At 34.4% G+C, this 12,415-nt stretch overlaps 1 protein-coding gene across 1 annotated transcript in view; it reads left to right on the top strand.

The window, feature by feature from the left end:
* LOC150095787 (matrix metalloproteinase-2-like) overlaps positions 1–12,415 on the top strand; it is a 172,217-nt gene that overhangs the window by 146,946 nt on the left and 12,856 nt on the right. The window contains exon 7 of the mRNA XM_090409774.1: positions 5,609–5,872. Within this exon, the coding sequence (XP_090265900.1) occupies positions 5,609–5,872 (264 nt within the window). The remainder of the gene's footprint in view (positions 1–5,608; positions 5,873–12,415) is intronic.

The following is a 12,415-nucleotide window of genomic DNA, read 5'->3' as shown; positions in this document are numbered from 1 at the left end:
GCGGGTTAGAGGAACTGGAGGGAGATGGCTGGAGTGTTATGCGATAAGAGGGTGCCGATCAATCTGAAAGGCAAAATTTATAGGACAGTAGTGAGGCCAGCTATGATATATGCTATAGAAACTGTGGCCCTGAGGAAAAATAACATCAGCAGGATGGAAGTAGCAGAGATGAGAATGCTTAGGTGGATGTGCAGTGTGACCAGAAAGGATCGTCTGAGAAATGACTATGTCAGGGGAACAGTGAAAGTTACGAACTTAGGAGCGAAAATACAGGAGGCAAGGTTGAGATAGTTTGGTCATGTGATGAGGAGGGAGGACGAATATGTGGGAAGAAGGGTCATGCAGATGGATGTGCTAGGAAGGCGGAAGCATGGGTGGCCAAAGAAGAGATTGAGGGAGCTGGTAGAAGAGGACTTGAAGATGAAGAACTTGGATGTGGTGACAGCCCAAGACAGGAAGGTGTGGAGGAGACTCATTACAAACAGTGACCCCACTTAAGTGGGAGAAGCTGCAGAAGAAGAAGATTAAAGGAATGATGTGGAGGACCTTAATGTGCAGAAATAAAGAGTTACCAATTGTACTTCTTTATTTGTTCTATTGTTCCAAGGCCTTGATCAGGCCTAGTATGAATTATTGTGCACATATTTGGTCTCCTGGTTTTCATGGTGATGAGGATATATTGTAAAGGGTGCAGAGAAGACTGAAGTGATAACTGGTCTTTGGGATATGAAGACAGATTGTAGGAATGCAATTTGCAAAGCCTTGTCAACAGGAGGAAGAGAGAGGATATGATCGAGGCATTTAAGTTGGTCAAGGACTGTTATTGGATTAATATGGAAGAAATTTTTCATATAATGGGAAAAGGGGTAGAACAAAGGAAATTGTATAAGGAGGGCGTGAGGAGGCATAAGGAGCAGGTTCTTTGCATGGAGAGAGAGAGGTTGGTGAGTGGAATGCATTGTCTGACATTTTGGTGAATGTGGATAATTTGATAGACTTTGTGTGTAACATTTGTGTACCTCCCATGATGAGTCTTTGGACTTCATGGAGGTCTGGTGTTACTAATAATTTTTCATTGCATGTCACTCACATTCTCTTTTGTACCCCTCCTCCCCAACCTATAGCAGCAACTAACTGTATTGTTGGCCTGGTTGGGTGAGTGGTTAATGTGCTTACTCTCCAACAAACAGGCTCTGGATTTGAATCTGCTATCTTCATGAATGCTTGCAATCATCTTTAAGTGGAAGATAAATTTCATCACCCAGTACGAGACTGCTCTATTTTATTATTATTCGTGACACCTCCAAATTTTTTACACCAGATTACCTCAAAATGAAATGCCCTCTCAAGGAAAGGAGCAGTTCTATTCTATCATTTATGTTGTGATCTCTTTCTTAAAAATAGATTTTGAACAAAACTGAGGTATCTAACAAATTTTAGTAGGGATCCGGTTTGTTTTGAATTACTGCTGAAGCATAAGCTATGAAAAACATATCTTATGTCCCTAAATTGCATATTCTTCTGCTGGTTTGCCAGTTTTGTAGGAGGAAAAATCAAATTTACAAGAAGGAAATCCTTGCCATTTCACCTTTTGAAAGCTACTTAGGGATCCTAAATATCAAATTTTGTTAAGTGGAATTCTTGCATCATCAAACATTTTGCTAAGTAGACTGATTATAACTAAAACTTAGATGACAAAATGAATTTTAGTACAGATCCTAAATAAATATAGTAATCAATCCAACTAGAGCAGAGTATTCACTGTCATTCTGATAAATTGAACAAAAATGTACAATTTAAGCAAAAATTGAAAACTTCAAAAATTCAAACTAGAAACCTCTTTGAAGTTCTAGTGCAATTGCGACAATATATAGATATTGTTTTGCTTATGCTTACTTTTACACCATATGATATACATGTTAAACATAACTTTTTGATACAGGCTTTCATATATATCTGATATTCTTATGTTACTTTATATGACAGCTAGTACATTGGAAACCATGCTGCAGTTTATGCATTCTGTGTAATTCATTTCTTTCAACTAGTGTGATGATACTGTGTTGTAGTAGCTTATGACAAAAATGATACAAACACGAGTTGCTGTATCTAGATAGATAACAATCTGTCTAGATATAACACTTTTTGAACCAGATAAATACTTTTTAGGCTCTTTGCTATTAATATTTTTGAACAGAGAGATGCAGCTGGCTTTTGAAATAACACACACACACACACCAAAATAGTGGATTTCTTGATCACTAAGTATAGTTAATTAAGTGTAACTGAGACAGTATTTTTTTTTTAAAACTAATCATGTACATATTCATACTGTATTAGTTAAGCCAATCCAGAGAAATTAAATTTAAAAACTATAAATTAAAGATGCCAAGAAATTATATTATTGGTTTAATCCTTTATCCAAGTGTAAGCAAACAAAATTTGCACATGAAAGTAATTTCATGACTGGGCTTCTTGTATATAGAAGCTAATGACTTCACATCAATTGCCTTAGTATCCCATAATGCAATGCACATATCCTTACAGACATGTATAATGCTGTGCATTATGGGAAGGACCACTATCCAGAACGGTTTTGATCCTTATTTAGGTCTCATTAGTGGGAGCCAGACACCCAGAAGTGATACCAAGGTTGCAGAAGCCCCCCCCCCCCATATATATATATATATATATATATATATATATATATATATATCATATACAACTAGACAAAGCGTGTCACACCTGATTAATAAAATACTCTGGATTAGATGTTTGAAAGCTTTTTGGTCAAAGTTTTTAACAAATATAATTTTTTGGAATCTTTAATTTATGTTATAACCAAGTTAAAACTTTCAAATAAGTTTAAAAATGTTACTAACTCTTGAAATTTAATGTTTTGCATGTAGGTCTGTGATCACTTTAGTGCATGCATCAGCATGGTAAGTGTGCACACTAGGTGAATATTACAGGAAAAGCCCCCCCCCCTCCGCATTTGTTTATATGATATAATCAGTATCATATATCTAAGAAGATGATGTAGCTTCAAATATGTTACATGAATTTTGATGTAACTCAATATGTTACAATGATGTTTAATATGTAATTTTTAAAATTAAAAAATCATCATCATCAAATTCCTACCATGTACCCTCAAGGGGTGTACAGGATATGATAGTACTACATGAAAAAAATTACATCATTATTAATTTCCTATCTACAATTTTCCTCCAAATCAGTCTGTTACTTGTCAAGACTCCAACATTATCAGATCTTATATTCCTATCGTCTAAGGCACTTTGTACCGTATCAATCGACCTATATCTTGGTCTTCCTCTGGGTTGTTTTGCTGCCAACCTGGCAGAGAACACTTGTTTTACTATTCTTTCCTCACCCATTCTGTTTAAGTGACCATACCACCTGGGATTAGCTCTGCTAACGCATTCCTGGATGCTGACAATGTCAAGTTCTTTCCTAATATCCTCGTTTATAATATGATATTGCCATTGATGCCATCTGTTCACGCCTATAATCTTTCTCAGGACTCTCATATCTGTGGTCTCTAGTCTTTGGTCAAGTGTTTTACTTCTCACCCAGCTCTCAGATCCATAAGTTAAAACTGGTTTGAACACTGTCTTGTATACAGCTAATTTAGTGTTCTGACTAATTTCTCTCTTATTCCATATGAATTATTCAATTGACTTCCCACTACACCAGCTTTGCTGATTCTGTTGTCTATTTCTATATTTAATTTACCATTTTCAGTAAAAATCGTGCCTAAATAGCTGAAATGTTTTACTTGTTCCACAGGTAACCCTGTTCTCCATTCACAACACAGTTGACATTTTCAGTGATTTTGCCTATTTTCATTGTCTTTGTCTTTTTATTGCTGACCTTCATACCATATCTATTACAACAGCTATTCAATTTAGTCAGAGAATCTTGCAGACTTGTAGCAGATTTATTTAGAAGTATAACATCATCCGCATAAAGCAAAGAGCGGACATTAACATTTCCAATTTTGATATCATGTTTAATACCACTTTCCTTCATAATGTGATCCATATAGATAATGAATAACAGAGGTGATAATGTACATCCTTGTCTCACACCAGTTTTAACATTAAACCATCTTCCTCTACTTCCTTCAATTCTAACTGCTGACTTACAACTCAAATAAAGACTAAGTATTGCTTGATATAATGCCCCATTGACACCATATAACTGTAGCGTATTGAATAGCTTCTCTCTTGGCACCTTGTCATATGCCTTTTCCAAATCGACAAAACTTAAATACAGATCTTTGTTATATTCCCATGCTTTCTCGACTATTTGTCGTAAAGTGAAGATCTGATCCTGACAGCCTCTATTTGGCCTGAATCCAGCTTGTTCTTCACCAAGCTTTTCTTCCACAATTCTTCTCAACCATTTCTCAAGTATAGTTGCATAGATCTTGCCAGGAACACTCAGTAGGGAAATACCTCTGTAATTCTCACATGCAGTTTTATTTCCCTTTTTATATATGGGTACTATGAGAGCTCTACTCCAATCATCGGGAATTCGTCCCTCTGTCCAGGCTTTCTGAACTATGCAGTGCAGCCACTGTAAAACTCTTATACCACCATACTTCAGCATTTCTGGTCGAATATCATCTACTCCTGCTGCCTTTCCACATTTCAAGCCTTTGATGGCTTTTTCTACTTCAAGTATGGATATGTATTCCTAACTGCATGCCTGGTCAGTGTTTTTTACCACTGTGCTGTCATCACTGCTTGTTTCATTTAGTAGTTTTTCAAAGTAATTACTCCATACTTCAAGGATATCTTTTTCTCCTGTTTTCATTTCACCTTTATCATCTCTAATTCCTTTTACAGCACTCTTTCCTCCATTCCTAAGCTTCTTCAACAACCTCCAGAATATTTTGCCACCTTCTTGATATTTATTTTCTATATTCTTGCGAAAGTCTTCCCATGACTTTTGTTTAGCTAGTTTTACACAGTGTTTAGCATTCTTGCATTTTTCTCTGTATTAAGTTCCTGTCAAATAAGAGTACAAGCTGACTTATTTGACAGGAACTTTTGATATGCTTTCTTCTTTTCCTTCACTGCCTCTTTAACTTCCTGTGTCCACCAGGGAGTTCTGATTTTTTTATCCTTACAGACAACCTCACCACATGCCTCTCTGGCAGAATCAATCAATGTTTTCTTCAGAGTTTGCCACTGAATCTCCAAGGTTTGATTCCTGTTCTCAAACTCTTTCACTTTTTCTTCATATTAAAAAATGATTAGCTTAAATTCATTGATCAGTTACTATTATAAGTGCACATGTATCTTGTACAACACAGTATTGTACTAGGATGTGCAACTGAGAAGAAATATATGAAAACCTGAAACAAATATTGATTTTTGACATTTCTGGAAACATTGAATTATTGTGATAACAAGAAAAATACAATAAATAATGAAAAGTGTACCCTATAGCAAATTGTTAACCACAGTTTGTTCATCCAATCGGTCTCTGATGGGATGAAAAACAAATTTAAAATGTTAGTTCACGCCTAGCTAAACTGAATGAAGAAAGAAAATAAATCTGCTTATTTATGTTATAGGTAAAAAGTATTGGTTGTTTAATGCAAATCAGCCAGAATCAGGATATCCTCGACCACTGACAGATCTCGGATTACCTTCTGACTTGCAAAACATCGATGCAGCTATGGTGTGGGGACATAATGGTAAAACATATTTCTTCAGCGGAAAGCGTTACTGGCGTTATGATGAATTTGAAGGACGAGTAGAGTTAGACTATCCTCGTGATATGGCTATGTGGCGTGGTGTACCCTATAACATTGATGCTGCATTTCAATGGACTGATGGTAAGATTATTATTTGTGTTAAAAATGTATATTCAGGTCATCAGTGTTTGATTTACTAGTTTTCCACATGCAAGTGGAAAATAAGTGTTAGTTTAATGATAAGTGGTATAATTATATTAACATTTTTTTTTCAATACTGTTATGAACATACAATACAACTTAATCACATCTGGATACACTGGATTACTGTCGTACAAGAAAAAAAAATAATGGCAACAAATTGTATCATTATATGGTAAACATCATACAGTATATAATAATCATTATTGGTAATCATCATTCAGTAAATATTCGCAATATTGCTAATCATCATCATTGGTAGCATTTTATTTTTGATACATAATATTGTTTAAAAAAGCATTCTATGTGGCCCTGATGCATATGAAAAAAATGGTAACTAACCAAGACTTCAATATTCAGTGATTTCTATATGCAGAATTTAGTGTGATGTAGTGTGTATTTAATGTATTCATTACTGAAAGTTAATGGTTTGTGGTATGAGGAGAGAGAGAGTCATAAATGTTTCATGTGAGAGTGCAAGAAATGTCATATTGAAAGCAGGAGAATGAGTGTTGTAAAGAATCTACTGGAAGGAGTGAATGATAGTGTATAAAATACAAATGAGAGCATAAAAGAAGTGGCTTAAAGTATTGTGGATGAGGAGATGCTTTGCTACACTTCCATAAAAAAGCGCACTTGAGTGACTGGAGAAAGTCACTGAAGTGACAGAGAGAGAGAACAAATGGGAAAAGTATAAAAGTGCAAGAACTGGGAGTAAGGAGAAAGTATCATATGGAGATTTGATGATAAGAGGTGTGCTTAATGAGAAAGTGATGAAAGCATGTTTCGCAGGTGCAAAGATGAAGGGTGTTAGTGATGCTATTAGTTTGATGAAGGGAGAAGTGAAAGAATTGATTGTTTTGGCAGGTACATATGGTTTGAAAGGTGAAAAACATGCAATGAGAGAGAGAATATGAAAGAGTTGTTGTGAGAAAGTAAAGATTGTGAGTATGCTACCTCAATACGATATGACAGAATTGAGAAGGATCATGATTGCTAATGAGTCAATGAGAATGAATAATATAAGCACGTAAACACAAGAAAGATATTTAATTAGCCAAATATTTCGGTCTGAAAATTGCAGACCATCTTCAGTGGCACTACAAGAACAGTTTTAAAAAATACAAGATGGAATACTAACAATAGATCATTTAAAAACAGAACAAGTTGCGTGATGTTATATCACTAAGTATTAAAGGGAATATTTTTAAGCAGAGACATGATTGAAATAAAGATATTAATTACTAATATTAAATAACAAAATTAATATGAATTAATGAGTTATCCTGATAAGACTTTCTCCTATCAATCTTCTCACTGACAATAGAGTCAATGAGAAGATTGACAGGAGGAATGGTGTGTACGGTTTATAAATGTCTGGAGTGAATTTGATGAACGAAAGGACTTTTATATACCCAATGGAACTCAATGGTTTTGAAGTTAGATGTTTAGGGATAGTCATTTAAAAAGATGAATAATTACTTATTAGAATATAGATATTTATAACAAGTGAAACTGATATACATTCTTCCCACCCCCAGCATAATTGTTTACCTGACTTTTTTTTGAATCTTTGTTTTTTTTATCACTGTGCTAGCTTTGATTATGTATTACACTAGATTATTATGCTAAAGAAATGTTGCTTGTAAATTCTTTAAATTTATTTAAGATAACTAAATCATATTTCTATCCATTTCAATTCATTAAAATAATATTACAACACATAAGTTGAAAATATCAGTGACAACATTTAAGGAAACTACTACAGTGATTACATAATAACTCTAACATAAACATAATTACTTGATGATTAGGGTTTCCTTCCCGCCCATTCTCGGGAATTTTTTTCGTTATCTCTTTCCTGAATCCCGAGAAAATTTGGTCGGGAAATCGGGAAAATTTTTATAAATTATTTTTTATTAAATCATAAATCATATTTTAATATTTTTTTATAGACTGCCATCACGACGAGTAAAGAGTATAAAGAATGTTGGGAATATTTTAGAAAAGATAAAGAATCAGCTCGTTGCCAGATATGCTCCAAAACTTTGCAATGCAAAGCATCATCAACCAGCGGTCTACATAGGCACCTAGAATACGTTCCTGGAATGAAAAGGAAAAAACAGTCTGAACTGAATAATGATGAGCCAGTGCCTTCATCTTCTAAGACACAAACGACAATTTTTACATTATGTCAAAGGACTGGATTTAGAAGAAACTGTAAGCAAATTAGCAGCCTTGGATGGGATATCAGTCAACACCATCACAAAAAGTGAGTTTATTATGGAAAGTTTCACAAGCAAAGGAATGCAGTTGCCAAGAAGTGCATCTTTAGTTATGACACTAATATATAATTATTATAGTAAAGTGAAACAACTTTTTCACTTTACTATAATAATATAGTAAAGTGAAAATGATATTATCTTGATAAATGATATTAGTAAAGCGAAACTGAGTATTTCGATAGACGAGTGGACCAGTTGCAAGAATCGCAGATACATGAATGTTCACGTATACTGCAACGAGACCTCAATGAACCTTGGTTTAATAAGAATACATGAGAACTGTCCTGTGGAAAAAGTGTTATCCTTGCTTCAGCAAAGATTAGAAAACTTTCAGTTAAAACTTGAAAGTGATGCGGTTGCAATTACAAGTGACAGTGCAGCTGTTATGGAAAAATTCGGAAAATTATCACCGACTATTCAACAGTATGCTACAACCATGCACTACATCTAGCTGTAACAAAAGTATTTTATGTTAAAAAGTTGAAGCATCAATGACTTCTAGCAGTGATTTTGAATTCAATACAGATTCTGAATATGATAAAGACGATAACGGCGATTCTGAGTTAGATGGTGTAGCCCGAGCTGATCAGTATGATTTGTGAGATGATCTATCTTCGGCAATTAGCAACGTATGAAGAATTATGAAAATATTTAAATATTCTCCAGTAAAAAATTCTCTTTTGCAGCAAGAAATAACCAAGAGTGAAAAGAGAGAACTAGAAGTCATTTTGGACTGTAAAACACGCTGGAGAGAATGATAGAGAGATTTTTAAAGATAGTAAATCCGATTAAGACTGTTTTACGAGAGCTGAAACTTGATCACTTATGGAAAGAAGAGTATTATGAAATATTGAGAGGTATTTTGAATTGCTTACAACCTGTAAGATTAGCAGTTGAAGCTTTAAGCAATAGAGAAGCTAATATTCTCACAAGTGAAGGAATTTTTAAGTTCCTGTTCAGTAATTTAGAAAAACAGAATTCTTCAATAAGCCAAATACTTTTAAAGGAAATAAAATTTGAATTGGTGAAACGTAGGAATAGATCTTGTCTCTCACAAAGTTCTTAGCAACGTTAGTTGTTTATTATATGAGATGGAAGAGGATGAATCTTTTGCTTTGTCAAGTAAGAATGAAATTGCATGATCGGCAAAGTCATTAATGGAAAGACTTTTTAAAGGAACATTTACAACAGAAGTTCCAATAAAAGAAATAAAGGATGTCCTTACAGAGAGTTCTGACATTAAATCAGAATCTGATCTAAAGAGTGAATTGACTAAAGCATATCAATTTCGACATCAAAGCCTAGCCCTATGCATGCAGACAAAATATTTGCTCCTGTAAGAAAGGAAGTGAGCTTATATGAAGAAACGCATTCTCTCATTCCCAATTTGAAGATGCTTTTAGATGCACTTTTAACAATTTGACCAAAGTCTACAGAAAATGAAAGAAATTTTTCCACATCAAGAATATTCGTTACAAAGCGAAGATCGCGATTGTCTGATCGGGCAATTAATGCTCTATGTTTCTTAGTTTCATTTTAAAAATGACAAATAAAAACTATTTTAAGTATTTTTTAATTTTTAAACAAATAATATTTGCATTTACTTAAATATAAAGAGCCAATAGGCTTCATTTCGGTGATATAAACATTATTTAAATTAAGGGGATATTAAATCCCACATTGTTTTAAAACCGAAAAAAAACCTCAAAGATTGGAATCAGAGAGTTTCATAACGAATATAGTAAACTATAAAAGTATCTTCGATTACTAGCGTGAGCTAATGCAAGTAGTCCTAATACGTAGTACAATACCGGGCAACACCCAGCAAAGGTGGTAACATTCTGATTACTATTCTTGGTATTTTTCATAATGTAAAAACACATTTCCTAGGAAATGTATGCTGTTATTACATTATGGTGGGAGGTCACTACCCAGACCCGTTTCAGCTTTCGGTTTTAAAACAATATGGGATTTAATATCCCCTTAATTTAAATAATATTTGCATTTGTTTTCTATTAATGTTTAATTTAATAAATAAAATATTTAAATGAGATTGGGAAAGTTAATACATTGTGTGATATATGTAAAAACTCACTGTACACTAACTAAGTTTAACACACGTGAACCACAGTAGTAGGATTTTTTATTCCGTAAATATTTCGTCCTAGGTATCTTAGGACATCAGTACAGTAAGGCAATACTAGGAAAGACAAAAGAAAGGGCACGTACGTACAAAGGAATCCAAATTGCGGGCAGTGGCACGTTGCGGCCTGAACTTAAATTAAAATGAACTAAATTATTAAATTAAATTAAAATTAATTACAGTTAAGTTATTATTTTACACAATTTTGTATGACGATTTCCCATACTTTAGGGATGGCAAGAACATCATTGCGGTTTAGATTTGGTCTGTGGAGTAGGACTTCAGCACTTTCTTTATATAAACGTTCATATTTATATGAAGATCTGCGTAGAAGTTTTGTCTTTTTCAAATCCGTGTTGAGCAAGGTCTGATTTATGCGGTTTGATGAGGTGGATATGGTCTTGATGTTGCATTTAAAAACTGATCTGCCTGTCTGTCCAAAATAAGAGAGTTTACTGGAGCATGGAACCTCGTATACACCAGGTAGTAGCATAGGTGAAAGTTTGTCTTTAGGCGAGGGTAACAAGTTTTGGATCTGGTTGATGGGTTTGTAGGTGGCAGCAAGATTGTATTTCTTCATAATTTTCGAGAGTCGTTCAGAGATGCCTTTGATATGAGGTATGGGAATCCTATGGGGTTGTTCTTGTCTAGGTTGAAGTGCAGAGAAATTGCTGATGATTTTTTGAGTTGTTTTGAGATTGTAACCATTTAGAGTGACTGTGTTTTTGATTATTTCCAATTCTTGTTTTAGAGAATCCTCGGAGGAGCATAATCTGTGTGCTCTGGTTACCAATGATTTAATGATGCCAAATTTTTGAGAGGGATGATGAGCTGAAGTATTGTGAATGTAGCGGCCTGAAAATGTCGGTTTGCGATAGGCACAGGTGAAGATGGAACCGTCTTCTTTTCTTTGGATGTGTAAATCCAGAAAGGGGATGCCTTGTGGGGATTCTCTTTCTAATGTAAATCTGATGTAATTCACAATACTGCAGCTCATCATTCCTCTCAAAAATTTGGCAACATTAAATCATTGGTAACCAGAGCATACAGATTATGCTCCTCCGAGGATTCTCTAAAACAAGAATTGGAAATAATCAAAAACACAGCCACTCTAAATGGTTATAATCTCAAAACAACTCAAAAAATCATCAGCAATTTCTCTGCACTTCAACCTAGACAAGAACAACCCCATAGGATTCCCATACCTGATATCAAAGGCATCTCTGAACGACTCTCAAAAATTATGAAGAAATACTATCTTGCTGCCACCTACAAACCCATCAACCAGATCCAAAACTTGTTACCCTTGCCTAAAGACAAACTTTCACCTATGCTACTACCTGGTGTATACGAGGTTCCATGCTCCAGTAAACTCTCTTATTTTGGACAGACAGGCAGATCAGTTTTTAAATGGATTTCAGAACATCAAGACCATATCTGCCTCATCAAACCGCATAAATCAGGCCTTGCTCAACACGGAGTTGAAAACCCAAACCACAAGATCCATTGGAAAAAGACAAAATTCTACACAGATCGTCATATAAATATGAATTTATATAAAGAAAGTGCTGAAGCCCTACTCCACAGACCAAATCTAAACCGCAAAGATGTTATTGCCAATCCCTAAAGTATGGGAAATTGTCATACAAAATTGTGTAAAATAATAACTTAATTGTAATTAATTTTAATTTAAGTAATTTAGTTCATTTTAATTTAATTTAAGTTCAGGCCACAACGTGCCACTGCACGCAATTTGGATTCCTTTGTACATATGCGCCCTTTCTTTTGTCATTCATAGTATTGCCTTACTGTACTGATGATGTCCTAAGATACCTAGGACGAAATATTTACGTAATAAAAAAACCTACTACTGTGGTTCACGTGTTAAACTTAGTCATGAATTCTCCACAGGTTTCTCTATAATCACTGTATACTATAAGGTTTGGTTAAATAAAGTTTGCATTAATTACATTTATATTTTGAAAAAACCTGATATATAACAGAAACCTAGCCAAAATTATACCATAGTGACCAGTGTTTAGCGCTCAGGGCAAG

This window comes from Typopeltis vanoorti, chromosome 20 (genome assembly GCF_054136105.1).
Source record: "Typopeltis vanoorti isolate ZY-2024b chromosome 20, IOZ_Tvanoo_1.0, whole genome shotgun sequence".
Taxonomy (NCBI): Eukaryota; Metazoa; Arthropoda; class Arachnida; order Uropygi; family Thelyphonidae; genus Typopeltis; species Typopeltis vanoorti.
Note: the sequence above shows the minus strand (reverse complement) of the source record. Positions and strands in the feature narration are given on the sequence as shown.